The sequence below is a fragment of the Herpailurus yagouaroundi genome, unplaced genomic scaffold (genome assembly GCF_014898765.1).
Source record: "Herpailurus yagouaroundi ecotype Mexico unplaced genomic scaffold, PumYag 139, whole genome shotgun sequence".
Taxonomy (NCBI): Eukaryota; Metazoa; Chordata; class Mammalia; order Carnivora; family Felidae; genus Herpailurus; species Herpailurus yagouaroundi.
The window spans coordinates 32,601,617-32,618,456 of NW_024412394.1; the positions used below are offsets into that span (position 1 = coordinate 32,601,617).

The 16,840-nt window shown below is 40.7% G+C and overlaps 1 protein-coding gene across 2 annotated transcripts in view; it reads left to right on the forward strand.

The window, feature by feature from the left end:
• SMAP1 (small ArfGAP 1) overlaps window positions 1-16,840 on the forward strand; it is a 204,069-nt gene that overhangs the window by 170,172 nt on the left and 17,057 nt on the right. For both annotated transcript variants that reach the window (XM_040473891.1, XM_040473890.1), the window contains one exon: window positions 1,348-1,438. In XM_040473891.1, the coding sequence (XP_040329825.1) occupies window positions 1,348-1,438 (91 nt within the window). The remainder of the gene's footprint in view (window positions 1-1,347; window positions 1,439-16,840) is intronic.

Genomic DNA, 16,840 nt, shown 5'->3' on the forward strand with positions numbered 1-16,840 from the left:
AAAAAACAAACAAACAAACAAACAAACAAACAAACAAGATCCTGGATCAGATCTTGGAACAGATCATGTAACAGATGGGTAGTTGCCAGAGGCAGGGGTGGGGGTGGAAGGTGGACAGAATGGGTGAAGAGGGTTAAAAGGTACAAACTTCCACTTATAAAATAAATAATTCCTATGGGTGTAATGTACAGAATGGTAACTATAGTTAATAATACCGTATTATTTATTTGAAAGTCGCCAAGAGAGTAGGTCTTAAAAGTTTTCATCTTAAGAAAGAAAATTCTGTAACTGTATATGGTATTGGATGTTAACTACATTTACTATGGTGATCATTTCATAATGTATACAAATATGGAATCATTTTATGTTGTGCACCTGAAACTAATATAATGTTATATGCCAATTATATCTACATTTAAAAAAAGTGGAAAAAGAGGCTTTTGAGTTGAGAATGTAGTAGATATATGTCTGTCCTACACAACATTTCTGTGTAAATGAGAAAGATAAAGTTTAGAATGTGTAACTGACTTCGGCTTCTGAGAACTGGAAGAACATTACATTTAAAATGTAGCTGATAGTGTAGAGTCAGGAGAAAATATATCAGGTAGTATTTCATCAGGCTTTTCTTGGTACAGAGGTGTCTCACATGTCGGCACTGTGAGGGAGGGGAATAACAGTGTGCTCATGAAGATTCTGAGGCCTGTCCAGCATCTGCTAATAGTGCATTAACAGTAGCTAGCAAATGATAGGAAATGCAATTCTTTTTCAAAAAGGTGTAATTTTGGGGCGCCTGGGTGGCTCAGTTAAGCATGCGACTTTGGCTTAGGTCATGATCTCGCAGTCCGTGAGTTCAAACCCCATGTGGGACTCTGTGCTGACAGCTCTGAGCCTGGAGCCTGCTTTGAATTCTGTGTCTCCGTGCCTCTCTCTCTCTCTCTCTCTCTCGCTCTCGCTCTCGCTCTCTTGCTCTCGCTCTCTCTCGCTCTCCCTCTCTCTCTCTCTGCCCCGCTCGCGCTTTGTGTGTGTGTGTCTCTCTCAAAAATGAACATTAAAAAAATTGTTTTTAAAGTGTAATTTCATACAAAGGATTTGAACGATTAAGAATAATTACATTAAGATTGAAAGTGTATATTTACTATTTGGGATCCTAATATGTAAGGTTTGTCATTTCAGGCTCAGTGATCATGCTTACTTTTTTTATGCAATAAGAAATTCTCTGGGCTTCATTACTCTGTGCTTCATATACTTCATTACACAATATCAAAAATATGCATGATTAATTGGGGCTTAAAAAGCTTGTTCAACTTATTTAAGAAAAATTTGTAAATCTGATTATTTGTTTTAAAGCTGCAGAAGAAAGAAGATCAGCAGTTGGAGCCTAAAAAAAGTACCAGCCCTAAAAAAACTGCAGAGCCCACTGTTGATCTTTTAGGACTTGGTAAGTAGTAAAAGATACAAACCACCTTAAGAGTTACAAAATAATTGAGGTCTTTACTTGAAATGAATATAATAGCTTTATCATTAGTGTGCCAAAATATACCTGTTAACTGAATTTGAAAATGGTATGATCAGTGTATTCAGTTCCCACAAAAAGGGAAGTCTTTAATAAGAGAGCTAGTATCTGTCAGCACTGTCTCGGCTGAAATACAAGTAATGAGTTCCTTGGGGAAGGAAGAGATATCAAAGAAATCTTCAAAGGCTTAGTACACTGACATTTCAACATTTAAAATAAAGAGTAAGGATTCTTTTTCTCCTCTTTCCCTCTCACCCCCACTTCTCTTTATTTAGTTTTGTTGGGGGATTCCCTTAGCATAATGATTATGGGGTAGCCTTATTATAATATATGCGGGTTTAAAATAAAATTTAATTTTGGTTAACTGAAGTGATGCTCTTTATACCTAGATCTAGTGGGTACATTCATTTCCTATATTTGATGACAATAAGAAGTGCTCATTTTAATTGAATGTCGTATTTATTCTTATGACTGACAGATACATGTTGTCTGCCTGGTAAGTAAGCAGGCTTCCCTTCAAGGAATGCTAACATTGTTCTTATCTACAAATACTGTCAGCTCTTTTGATATCTTTCTTCTCTTCCTACAAAAATAGCTTTAAATAAATGGTTATTTTTAGTAATATCTGAGCCTTCAGCAGTAATTAATGTAAAAGATTTTTTTTTTTAGTTTGAAGAAAGATTAACAACAAAAAAAGAAGGATCTTAGTTGAACTTCATTCACTACTTTTCTAAAACTTGAGCTTTGTTCTTAGTAAATTGTTTTCTCTTTTAAAAATTACAATTGAATGTTTTATTCATTTCTTAGGAAACTGGTATAGTGTGCAAATAAATATATCCCAATAGGTAAAAATTTTCTGTGATGGTGAAAGTAAGTAGTATGTATAACTGTAATTTTGAAAATAGGTCTTCAGTCCAGGGGCTCTGAAATAATTATGTTGAATTCTAGTCTGTATAATTTATGTATTTTATTTTCTTTTCTGTAAATGAGAGAAAAGAAAAAAAAGACTTAATACCAAGGTAAGGAAATATCTGACTAAAACTATATGCATCTTTGTCTTCATTGTAGAATTTCCTTTCCAGTCTAAGTGCCTGGTTTATAACTTAGAAATGTAAAATATAAGCTAGACCCGACCCTTATCCTACAGATTCATTCATTGATTGACCAAATATTTATTAAGTGTCTCCTGTGTTTCCAGGCACCATTGTAGGCACTAGGGAGGTAGCTATGAAAGAAAACTGATAAAAGTACTAGACCTTTTGGAGCATTCATTCTGTTTGGGGAAACAGGGAATAACAGTTAAGTAAAGTATATTATGGGTCTTCTGTGGTAAGTTGTATAGATAAAGCAACAATGAGCAGTTGTAATTCTAAATAGGGTGGCCAGGGCATGGAGGGTGCTGAGTCTTACTGGAGCAAAGACCTGAAGGAGTTGTGGATGTCTGGATGTGTGGGGCAGGAACATTCCAGCAGGAGAGAAGATCATGTGCAGAGGCTCTGCAGTAGTGGCTTACTTATCATGTGCAGGGACCAGCAAGGGTGACTGTATAGCCAGAGTGGAATAGTGACAGGGGAGAGGAATGTGTGGGGTAGGTTGTAACAAGACTGTGGCTTTTACTCCGAGTGTCCTGGAAATATATTGGAGACATTTCAGCAAAAATGTACATACATTGACCTAAGATTTTAAGAATTATTGTAACTACCTTGTTAAGAATAAATTAAAAAAAAAAAAAAAAGAATACATTGTAGCAGGGCAAGGCTGGAAGCAGGGAAACCAGTAAGAAACTGTTAGAATAATACACGTGAGAGATGACACTGGCTTAGAGTAGGTGGTGGCATCGGAAGTTAAAATGTTACGGAACCAGGCTGGTACGCTGGCGGAAAAACCAAGCAGGACTTGGAGATCTTGGTGGATTGGAGATTTATTTAACACTGGCGGGCTCAGAGGAGACTGTTTCTCCAAAGATCTGAGCGCCAAATGCAAGTGGGGAGGGTAATTTTTAGTAGTCAGCTTCCATATCTGTGGGGTTTTCACGCACACAGCAAACAAAGGAAAAAGAATCCTGAGGAGGGGTCTCTAAGCTAGAGACCAGAGCTTGTTTTAGCTTCAACCGCCATTTTTGGTGCAGTATTTATTTACTTCTCCAACATTCTCCCCTTTGATGCCTTTAAAAAAAAAAAAAACCTTTTAGCAGGCATCACCTTTTAGTTTTACAGGTTGGTACCCTTGGAAGGCTAAGATACATGCAGTAGTTTGGTGAGCAACAGTGTTTTTAATAAAACATACCATGGCATTCAGTATACAGGGGCCAATGGATACAAGTAAAATTATGTAGAGGAGGGGCCCCACCAGGGTAGGAAGCCAGGATGCCCAATCTGTGAGATCCCATCCTTTCTATTGATTGATACTTTCCTGTTGTGTACGTTGAATTCTTTCCTTCAGTTCCTTAACCTTAGTTGTAACTATTCCCTTCTTTTTCTGAAGTGAGGAGGTCGAGGGCTTGCCTATTTTGGAGGATCACTGCCGCCAGAGAGTTTATTTGGTTTTGTAAGGTTACCAGAGAATCTGCCACCTGTTCCATGTCTTCATTTAGCTCTTGAGATAGTCTGTGGAATAGTCCTATGGATGAACCTCTGCCCCCTATTCCGGTTCCTATTCCTGTCGCAATTCCTGCTCCTATCAGAATGGGTAGCCGAACTGCCCGTTTAGCCCAGGACTTGGGGCTAAAGGCTATTAGGAGCTGATCTTCAGTGTATACAGATATCTATGGGGTTAGGAAGATGGAATAACATATCTGAGTCCAGTTGGCCTCTAAGCATCGGTAGGCCGAGTTAGAACACAGATAGAATACCCCAGGGGTTGAACATAGGGTTGTATTCCTCGTTAAGGTTATATTTCTTTCGCATAGAGAGGTACCATTCATACCTTCAAGGACTGTACAGATTAGATTGTTGGCATTTGTGAGACGTATCTCAGTGGCCAGGGGTCCAGTTAAGACAGAGGTGTTGGTTTTGAGATTTTCAGGAGCTTCCCTGGTCAAAGGGATCGGAGTGGCTAAGTAAGCCCTCCGGCTGAGGGGCAAGCACATCCAGCAGGTTTGGGTGTGATTATCTATTTTCTGGAGGACTTGGAGAGTAGTGTTGGCCCAATGCTGGAGTGGGGAATTGGTAAGCATTTGATTGAGGGCTGACAGGTTCAAACCCTGGTAGGCTGCCAGGGGAGTGGTCACCCTTATGGCTTGTATTACCCTATCCTGGGTATCCTTTATAACTTTTTGAAGGGCCCTGTCTTGCACCCCCTCCCCCGTTCGAGATCCCCCATTGAGGAAGGTAAGTGTAGCAAGCTGGCTTCCCTCTCTTGAGGCCCTTGTTGTGATATGGGTTCTTGACACTTTGGGTTATCTCTACAGTCCAATACTTAGTCCATGGGGCACTTGGTAACTGACAGAGAGTGGGTGTTTTTCCTTTGTAGCAATCTTTGTGGAGGGAGGTGAAGGTGCTGAATGCCCTTGACCCCCTTATTGTCATGTAACAATCCTGGGGGCAAAAGTGGGTAAGTGGCAGTTGTGAGGTTGAGAGAGGTTATCATAATATACAGGCAATACTTAATAATCCTCCCATCCAGAGGAGGTATGTGAGATCCAGCATTCATCTTTTGTCCCATGTCCAGCTTGTTGGTACAGTCTCTATCAGCCCAACAGTAAGAAGCAAGATCAGGGCTATGACACCAGTGAGGGGCAAGGGCTGGCAGAGTTGCATCCAAACCCCTGGGAATCCACATGTTGAGTCCTCAAGCTTCTGTGTGCACAGGCCACCCAGCTTCTGGGGTGTGGCTGGAGCAGGGCTGGAGATCTCAGGGATCAGTGTCTTTTTGAGGGTCAATTTAAGTGGGTTGACTGGATCTGGATCACTTTGCCAGGTTGAGGGTTCCTCTGAGTTGGCCTTCTCAGCTCTGGAGCAATGGACCCATGGAGTGATACCTGAAACTGAATCCTCTATTTGGTTGTATGTCTGTAAAGTCCACCTCCAAGTCTTCAAAAGGGGCGGGTTTCTGGTAGCTGTCAGATCAGGTTTAGGGAAGATAGGGTTTGCATATTTAGAGGTCTATCCTGTTTTCCAGTTGTTTAAATAATTATATGTTTATGGGGTCTTATTATTATCCCCATAGAATAACAAGCACAGAAGATTGCCTATACATGAAATACTGTGACAATTTCCTGAAGTTTACCTCAAGTTGTCTAGTCTAGGCAAACAACAAACATTTAAAGGCAATCATAACTAGAATTTAACATCCATAATGGTGCATTGTTGAAACAGAGTTTTTTTGCTCTAAAAATCCCCCCTCTCCAGAGATAGCCAAATTGAGACCAATGCATTTGTAGAACAAATCCAGTCTTAACAAATCTGGCCTAATTATTTACATAAGCTCAGCAAGAATAGTGATTGATCATGAGGATCTTTTAAAGTTTGCTTTGCTGGAACCTTTCATAAGGAATCTTGGGTTGAACTTTTAGTAGCGTCTCCAGGCCAGAAGCCAAGCCAAATACTTGCCGTCAGACAGGCCTACAATACCTATAGAATTGGGCAAATTCCTCTTCATGAGGTCCCCAAGATATCCTGAGGTTCCTGCACCTGCCAGGAAGTAACCTTCTTTACTCACCTGGTGAGGCTGCTGGGAACTCTGTAAGCAAGGTATCAGGCCAACCTTCCCAAGGGGCTTTATGGCTCCATGTTTCATAAAGCCAACCTTAGTTCCTTAAAGCTGTCTGGTCATATCTGAGTCTATGAATGCCACTCTCAAATATGACATTCTAGTCAAAGCCTTGGTAAAATAACCAGTATTTCCAATGGTGACCTGTTACAAGACGAACAGATTCTTATTGAATTTATGCAAACAATTGTAATTGCCACGAAAGAAAGAATACTCACTGAGTTTTTGAATTTCAGAGGAGTTATATACAGAGAAAATTTGTAAACTGAAGCATTTACAAATGAATACTTTATGACATTTCTGTATATCATAGATATCTCAAGAGAGAGTTTTCTTAATCTGGAAGAGCAAACGTTAGAGAACCAGCAATATTTTCAACAAGAATCACAAAACTATAATCTTCCTCAGTTCATTTAATCCCATGTTCCTATTTCTTGTTCAATTTGAATGCAGCTTTTCAGTTCTGGAAATTCTTACCCATTTTAGTATTAATCTTAGAGATGTCGAATACCCGTATTTGTCCCCAAAGTCCTTTTGACAAATCTCCTTGAAGAAGAAACACGTTTTGTGAGAGAATAAGAACAATTATAAATGACAAAATCTCAGAAATAGACATTGTTAAAGATCTGATGAGAGTTCACTATGATGCAATTGACAAAGAAATTTGGTTATTTCTGTGACACATAACACTTCAGGTAATCAGAATATTAAGTGATTACCTTATACCAAAACATTAAAGCTTTAGGAATTGCATATAAATTTGGACAGTTACAGCATTTACCTGTGCAATACAACCTAAGGTTTACCATTATACGACAGTGCTTTTCCAAGGAACTTATTAGCATCCCAAATAAAAGGGTCTAATTGGTCAAAAAGACTTCATTTACCATTTAAATCCTGGAAGCTTGTTAAAAGCTTAGGAAGTTATAAGTACATCCTAAAAAGGATTACAGATCATTAAAAATCTTAAAACTGTATTTATTCAGCCAAGGTGGCAATAAATGATCCTAAAGGTGAATGTATAGCATTATATAGTTGTTACGAAAACCTAGCTCCTTTAACATTGAGAAGCTTTAACTAAGTAATCAAAGACCTGATAAAGATGAAACCTAAAACTTTGGTTTTCCTGGAAGACAAACCTTTGTTTGCATCGTCTTATCAAGAGCAGATCAACAGTCCAACAAAACATTGTCATTTGAGCAGGGAGAAGAGCAGAATTTCAACCTTATATCAGTGTACTTTTAAAATTCCATTTATCTCAACCTTCTACAACTTTCTTTTGCTTTCATATTTTGTCCCAAAGCCATTTCTTTTCAAATAACCAGTCTCATTTAAGACAAAATTACTTTCTTTTACCCTCAACAAAACTGTATTTCCATTCTTTATATCTTTTTTATATACCTCCTATTTCCCTACATACAGAGTTGCTTTATTTTCATCAGTCTTACATTTAGTAGAATTTTAACTCTTAGGAAACCTTAGTCTCCAATTGAGGACTTAGTAACCAATTGAGAGGTATTTACATCAGAATTTTTTTAGATGGTTAATTTGTGAACCAATTAAGTACAAAGCATGTTTTCTAGTAGGTCCGAATAGCCTTGATTTCTCAGCAATAAGATGTTAAAAACACATATCTATATGCAATATTCAAAGCTTTAGCATCCCATCCTATTTGGAAAGTTTCAGGTTCCAAGGACCTTCAAAGTTATCTTAACAATTACCCATGAAAACTTTGAGACAGACAAAATTAATTATCATTAACAAATTGCAACATAGATAACATGAGATTGTTTGACTTTTGCTGATAAGTTTAAAGACAGGTGCAATAAACTTAAAAGTTTAAACATTGAATATGTTTCACCTGCGTCCGCCTAAAAGTCAATCAGTTTTTCCCCATTGTCAATTTTCATCTGGGGCACCAGTGGAGATATCTGAAATGGTGGTCCAAGGGTAGAGCACTTTGCTCCTTTGACTTGGAGGGTGGGAGGAGGAACCAGTGGTGCCTGAGACACTGAGGATGGTATAGGACCACACCCACGTTGGTGCGGAAGCATGAGGGGATGGTGGGCGGGGGGCGGGAGGCAGAAGCAGCAACTGCTTGGGAACATTCCTTGAAGTCCCTGTCCTGAGGTACACTAACCACCGTTGGCTCCAATTAGGGCTGTTAACCTGGGAAATGAAGGAGAATCCCTCACACCTGTTAGGCAGAGGAACAGGGAGGGAGAGTCAGTGTCCCTTTTAGTCTGATTCTATCTCGGCCAAACCAATAAGGTCCCCTTCTCCAGGTTCCTCCTGATTTCGGCTGGGTTTTTGGGACTTTCCCTGGTTGGGACACTTATTCTTTTTGATGTCCTTTCCCCTTGCAGTAGGTTCATTGAACCCTTGCTAAGGAGGCTCTGGGCCTACCCCTTTGCTTCTGGGTATATTTATGGCCTTCTCACCTCCCCTACTCTGATCCCCCTGAGAGCCTCTTGATAACAGCGGATGTGGACTGGCATCTGGAGAGTGCCTGCACCTGGCCGAGGGTGCAATCTGGCCTTCAGTCCTTGTGGGGGAGGGTTCTCTGGCCTGGAAAGGGAAGAGAAATGCGCGGCTGTGGTGGCAGCAACCTGGTAGTGGTGGAGATCCAACCAGGGGAGGAGTTTCAAGCTCAGGGAAGGGGGAAGGGAGCCTGATGAGTCCTGAAGAGGGGAACATTAGCGGAGCGGTGGGTTGCTTCTTTGGCTCCCTGGGTGAGTCTCCGGATAAAGCTCCTAAAACCTTTGCCTGGTTCTCCTTGCTCCATCCTGACCCCATAATGCTCCCGTGAGGCAGAGTCACAAAGACAGAGGGACAGGGCACCCCCTCCAATGAGGAGACCAGCCAGATGCCTGCCTGGCCATGTCCCGAAGGAACCCAGGTGACGCTCAGCCCCATAGGCCCCAGCCCTGCAACCCATGATCAGAAACCACTCTGATATTGCCATAGACCGAGTGCCATCCATGATGGAATAGCAGACGGGCCCACTCAGACTCTGTGGGCCCCTGGGGTCCCCAAGGGCACCTGCCCGTGGAGCCACAGAATTGAACTCTGCAGCAAGCTAGACCGAGTTGCACATTCACATACACACCAGAGGTTATTATATTCCCTCCCATAGAATTCCTACCTGGGAGACTTATGAAGCCTCGGGGAGTGATCAGGTCCCCCTTCCACATTTGTGAGTGGGCCTCACTAGATTGGGCCCCAGCCTTACTGGTTCCAATGCAGGGTCCAGGTGCTCACCTGCCAAGTCTCCTCCAGTCCGGTGGGAATGGTGGAGCGGGCCGGCCGGAGGCAACCGAGAAGAAGACTGCTGAAATTCAGACAGGGCATGTACTCTTCCTTGCCATCCCTCATTCCCTCACTGCCTTGCCATTCTCCCAAACCGGTGGCAGCTATGGGCCAACACGGTTGGGTTTCCTGGTCAGGGAACCAAATTTGTTACGGAACCAGGCTGGTATGCCGGCAGAAAAACCAAACGGCACTCAGAGATCTTGGTGGATCGGAGATTTATTTAACACCAGAGGGCTCAGAGGAGACCGTTTCTCGAAAGATCTGAGCGCCGAATGCAAGCAGGGAAGGGTAATTTATAGTTGTCAGTTTCCATATCTGTAGGGGTTTTCATGCGCACAGCGAACAAAGGAAAAAGAATCCTGAGGAGGGGTCTCTAAGCTAGAGACAAGAGCTTGTTTTAGCCTCAACTGCCATTTTTGGTGCAGTACTTTATTCACTTCTCCAAAAAGTAGTAATCAGGTTCTGGATATATTTTGAAGATGGAGCCAATATGATTTGCTGAAATTATAGGATGTTTACCTTTTGGAATGAACCTGTAGGACAGGAAAATCTGCTGATTCAGGACAAGAAAAATTGCTACAGCAATGTCTTGAATAGCCATTGGGATCTAGTGGACAAATGGGGTGACTGGCCTTAAATACTCAACTATGGCTGCAGTACTGTTGTATAGTAAATAACCTCCAGAGCTCAGCAGTGTACATCAGTACGATTTTTCTTCCTCTCCAGGTCTGTGCGTCAACTAGGGCATCTCTGCTAGAACTTCATTTGATGTGTTTCCCATCTTCCTGGTGACTGCTGGGGACTGCTTACCAACTCTTGCACTGCACATATCGTGTCTCCATTTTTCAAGATCCTATAAGTGTTTCCCCGTCCTCTGCCACCCAATCTCAAAGCCAGTACAACAGATTTTGGGGTTTGGTGATGGCAGCACCCCTCTTCTGGTATCACTTTCTGTGATAGCCGCCCTTGCCACACAGCAAACAACTCCAAAATCTCCTTGGTTTCTATCAGTTAACATTTATTTCTCTCACTCATGGTCTGTGAGTTTCCTGAGACAGCTCTGTTTTCGACAGTGGAGAGCTTCAGTAAATGGTGTCTTTAGGGGAGAGCTAAGGTTCATTTAGGCCAGGAAAGTGAAGGGAATGTTTGAAGAAGAAGTTAAGGATATATATGTAGGGGATTTTGCTGGTGACTGACAGTTTTAGATCATATACTGGAAGAGTTCCAAAGGTGGCAGCGATAGGAGATAAGGTCAGAAAGAGGGATATTTTGCTGATGGATTTTTTTTGTAGCAGAAAATGACGGGTGTCCTACTCAGAATACAAACACCTCTTCAGTCTTGCTGGTTTATCAACTTCTTAAGTTCTTTTTAAAAATACTTTCTGACTTTTTTTTTTAAAGCTTTGTTATGCATGGCATTTGATGAGTTTGTGAAACTCTAGGAGACCACAGAGAATCAAAGGTCTCTTCTAGCTCAAAACAGTGATTCTAAATCAGGATTGATTATTGGTATCTACTTTGGGCAGCAGACTATTTTTCTGCTGCCCAAGGTAAGCATGCCACTCTCCCCTCATGGACTCTGGTTTTCCCTTGTTAATTGAAACATGGTGGGGGAGTAGAAGCAGGTGTCTTGAAGTATGATTTATGGTCATGGAGACATGACAGTATATGCTCATGTGAATGAGACTGGAACAGGCATTAACTTGAAGCACTTGCAGAAAATACACAGAAAACCCTCACATAGTTTAGTTACACACCCACAGAGGGTCCCTGAATCCTAAAGTTTATTGTTTGTATTCAGGATCACTTTTAATCTCATAATAGGGTAATCATTAAGATCATTTTTTAGTAATTTGATCTTCCTTTTGAATGACACTTTGGTGAGTCCATGTTCTTCTTTTCAACTTACTGACTCAAGCTAAACCTATTTTCTTCAGCTCACCTTTCCTGATCTACTCTCCGTCCCAAGGTCAAACATAAAATGCTCTCTATCTGCTTTATAGCAAGGGTTAGCGAAATTTTTATGAAAAGGGCCAAATATTTTGGCTTTGTAAGCTACATGGTCTCCACAACCACTTTGTAATATGTAAGTAGCTATAAGCACATATATAAGCAATTGAGCATGACTGTGTTCAGAAATATTTAAAAATAGGCAGTGGGCTGTAGTTTGCTGATCTCTGCCTTATATTCTTGATTGTACCTGCAAGAACTGCTTCATATTTAGGTATTCCAGTTTGAAGCCTGTACAAATATGATTTATTCAGTGTTTTACTCTCTAATACCAGAAGGGGGTCAGATACTTGGTTATCACTTACCTACTAGTCTTGGAAATTACCTAATGTCTTAATTAAGGTTCCTTTTCACTAAGGGCCAGACTGAAAATCCCTGAATGCTCTAGACTCGAAGCAGACTGCAGTCTCAGAAACATCTTGACTTGAATGTGTACCCCTATGTTAGAAGAGAATTTAAATCAGTTTCTAGAGCATGTGGGGGTGGTGTTCTTCACGGTCTCTACCTGTGTAGTTATTCTAGGACTGGGAATTACGCAGTTATGCTAGTCTCCATTTTTAAATTTTTTTTATTTTTTTAATTTATTTGTGTGTGTGTGTGTGTGTGTGTGTATTGCCGCTTAGTTTTACATGATAGAAACGGACAGACTGCTTAGCAGTTGGTTAGGATAATCCCCCCCAGACTAATACTTCCATCCAGTAGCGCTTTTTGCTTTTTTCTTTTTTTTGTAGAAAACCCCATCTGAGAATAGAATCCTCAAGGTTGAGCAAATGCTCTAAGCGTAATGCTTGAGAAGAATCATAAATTGCTGGTGTTAAACATGACCTTACAGGTTTCAGTTCAGTCTGCCACCAGAGGTAGAAAGCCCTCCTGCAGGGTTTCTATCTTGTGGTTGTCCATGCACTGCATGTGCCCTGCAGCGTAGCTGGCCCCCCTTGCCAGGAGGCTTTGAACAGCAGGCCTGTCAGGCACAGAGGGGTATGTGTGGCTGGGGTGGACCATGGAAGGTATCTGAGAGAATCGGGTCCTCAGTGCTCTAAAAGGCATCATGCAAAGAATCAGTATGATCTTGGTCATGAAAATCTAGCCCAGGGTATATTTAAATATTTTTAAATATATTTAAGTAAAATTATGCTTACTCATTTTAATCTGGGGAAATTTCTGCCTAAACATTTCATAGTTTTATTTTAAATAATTTTAAATTCCAAAGTGTATAGAGGAATAGATACAGGTTCCCTCAATTTTTCTTAATTGGAAAGGAAATATATAGCTTTGGGCAAGTTTTAAAGTTTTCTCACTCATGCTTGTGTTTCAGGAAATACACGCTTTAACTTATTTTCACAATGGCCAAGTGTAAATGAGTTGACAGTGCTAGTTAGATGTAGTTATGAATACATAACCTTCTTCCTTCCTTCCTTCCTTCCTTCCTTCCTTCCTTCCTTCCTTCCTTCCTTCCTTTATTGAGAGAGAGAGAGAGAGAGAGAATGGGGAGGGGCAGAGAGAGAGGGAGAGAGAGAGAATCCTAAGCAGGCTCTGCACTGTCGGTGTGGAGCCTGACACAGGGCTTGGACCCACAAACCATGAGATCATGACCTGAGCCAAAACCAAGAGTCAGACGCTCAACCAACTGAGCCATCCAGGCAGCTCCCCCTACTTAATTTTCTAGTAACATATACATTCAAATTTTATATGATGAGTGAGATGAATATATTACTCTTGTTTTCTAAGTTTTTTGCTTCTAAAAGCCTTTCTTGGAAAGAAACCAACTAAAGGATAAACCCCCCACAAAAGCACTCTACTTACTTGTCAAGTAGAAAATTCCTACAGGGAAATTTCTCTTCTTCAAAGTTCATATGCTGTGAAATAAAACAAATTTGGAAATGTGCTGACTAAATGCCAGACATAGCAGCTGTGGCCCTGGAAAACCACCAGTGTCCTGTGAACTGTGCATTGACCAGATCAGGAGGATGTTTTTCCAGAGAGAAGGGCAGAAGGAAGGAATATTCTAGCATAAGTACCCTAAATAATTTTGTGGTCTGTTAGGTTTTTTAGATATGGTTTTAAACCTAATGAAAACATGTATTGCTTCTTCTCAGAAGAGTATGTTCAGGGAACTATTGTAAACTGTTATATTACCCTTTCAAAAGGAAGGAATTGTTTTATTTTTGTGTAACCATACTTCTGGAGGAAACAAAATGCAGGTAGATGAATATATTGCTGTAAGAAGACTGGCATTAAGCAGATCCTTGCAAGTGGTCCTGAGTCCATGCTGGGGAGAAGTGAAAGATAAATCACCTAAGGCTGGTGAGCTATCATTTCCATTTTATAGGTGAAGAAACTGAGGCACAGAGAGGTTAAGTTGCCTAAAGTCACATAGCTAGTAGGTTACAGAGCCAGGCCCATGTTCTTAACTATTACACTGCGTTGAGCTGTGACACAGAATAAAACTCAAAGACTACCAGGTGACCTTGTGCCACACAAAACAGATATTGGATTCTTATCATATTGATAGCTGGTGGCATTGTGTCAGAAGAAGAGCACTGGATTTAGAGGCAGTAACCTGCAGTTTGTGTGGGCTCTGGTGTTTTCATCTAGGAAATGGAAATAAGAACCTCTGTGGTTGATGGATGGAATCTAAATGAAGAAATAAATGTGAAGCATGTAGCACAGTAACTTGTATGCAGGGCTGTGCTGAGACTGTAGCCTGAATACCAGGTCAGGGGAGATGAGTAAGAGATAGCTCAGGCCTTTGAAGGGGATGTGCAGAGGAGGGACTCAAATTATACTATGTAACTAGGACTCCTCCAGACTGTTGTCACACAGCATGGTCTTTGACTAAGAGAAGATTTGCAGCTCCTTGAAAAGCACTAAGGAGGGGCCCCTGGGTGGCTCAGTTGGTTAGGTGTCCAACTTCAGCTTAGGTCATGATCTCACGGTCTGAGGGTTTGAGTCCCGCGTCGGGCTCTGTGATGACAGCTCAGAGCCTGGAGCCTGCTTCGGATTCTGTGTCTGCCTCTCTCTCTGCCCCTCCCCTGCTCATGCCCTGTCTCTCTTTGTCTCAAAAATAAATAAAAACATTAAAAAAAATTAAAGCACTAAGGAAATTGGGTGGCCTCGAAGAAATCTAGTCTGTCACCATGTTTTAAGCATTTAGAAAGAAATTTGTCTTATACAATTTGTTGGGTTTTTTTAATTTTATTTTTGAGAGAGAGAACATGTGCAGGGGAGGGGCAGAGACAGAAGGAGACAGAGAATCAATCCCAAGCAGGTTACACATTGCCAGCACAGAACCCGGTATGGGGCTCAAACCCACGAACCATGTGATCAGGACCTGAGCCCATATCAGGAGTCAGATGCTTAACCGACTGACCGACTGAACCATCCAGGTGCCCCTGCAATTTGGTTTTAAATTTACTTACATGCATGCATACATATATATGTATATATATATATATACATATATATATATATATATACGTATATATATATGTACATATATATATACACACATAAATACATATACATATATATACATACATACGTAAAACGGACAACAAATAGAGCAAGAGAGTTAAGATCATCTTTTAAGGCCACTTCAATCATTTTAGTAAAGTAGTCTAAATACCACCTTTTTAGCAGTAAGAAAATTAACTAAAAAATAAAAATAAATAGCTCCACTTAACTCTCAGGCACATTTTTTTTTAAGGCATTTGAAAACAATTTGAAGCTTGACAATTTTAATATGCTTTCAATGGACATTTGTGACTTGAATTTCACAAAGTAACGCACATGGGAGTTTATTTCATTTCATAAAGCAATTCATGTGTTTTAATACAAAGGAATTCCAAATAACACTTTTATTAAGGAAAGAGCTTTAAATGGTTTCTTGTGTAGAAAATAAAAAAGGTTCTTTGAGTAACATGAAAATTTATAAAGCTTTAAGAAGGAATTTTGCCATTAAGAAGAACATTACTGCATCTCATGGAAGCAGCCTTCTTTAATCAGTGCTATTTCCACTTTAAATTCATTCCTTCCTAGGATGACGCCTCAGTAGTTACTGATGAAGAATTAGACTTGGCAGTTTTCATTGTAGCAAGGGTGTACTCAAGGCTGAATATTCATGCTCAGTCAAAAATGGTAATGAAAAACCTAACATCCGTTTACTTATTATATTCTTATCTGCCTTAAACTAGATTAGTAATACATAAAATCTCATGTTGCTCTTTGACAGTTTTTATTATTTGTGCAAATAGATTATGACCAGCTAATACATCTGACATTCAAGTAAAGGATGAATTTAATTAATATTTACTGAGCGCCAGCAGAGTTCATGGAACTCTAGTAAATACCAGAAAATGCAGCTTCTCTGTGTGTATAGTAATACAAGTTGGGGATGAGGTTGCAGTCTGGAAACTGGAAGATAGGGAATTATTGCTGAGGGAAGAGTGGGATTATGTAAGAGAACTGGTTGTGAGAATTCAGTTTGAAATCTGGAATAATGCTAAAATTCCCGATTTAAATTTTACTTTCCTGAATTCAGAGGTTAATTTCTTGCTGCTGCTTGTCAGGCGGAGGAGCAAATGAGTTGTTTCAGTTTTGGGTTTTGTTGTTGTTGTTGTTGTTTGTCCTTTGGAGATTTATTTCAAGTAAGATCCGGTGTGTTATGGAGGTCATCTTTGGAGCACCTGCCAGGTGCTATGATAGCACACTTGGAACAGATCTGTAGTTGAGAGTAAGATGTGCTTCCTGCTCACTAGGCAGTGGGTGGCGGAGACTGGCCTGTGTGTGGGTAGTTGTGTGTGGTGCTGTGTGGCAGTGATGCACTGGCCTCTGGACAGTGTGACTCTGGAGGACATATATCTGCTTTGGAGATAGAATTCCAACCTCACTGTCATTGGTGAACTGGAGAGAGGAAGCCCCTGGGATTGGGCTTTGTGTTAAGCATCAAATTAAGGAGGTGGCTCTACTGTGTCTTCCTGGTGAGATGACAGGAGGGAGTGGACAAGGGGTCTGGACTGTGAACATGGTAACAGGGTGCGGTAATGACGTCTTGTAGCATACTGGGATTGCCTGTCAACTTAAGTATATTCAGATGCCTTTAAAAACTAAAAATATTGAGGTATTTGGGAAGGCTGCCACTTTTGTAGCCCCTGGATTTGGGTGGAAAAGTCAGTAGGCCTGGCTGACCAGATGTGGGTGACAGGTCTACAATGGAAGTAGTGTTGGGTCGTAAGGTAACACTACCTTACTGAGTCATTAGTTGCCTCAGAAAAGGAGCTCGTGTCGAGAGTACAG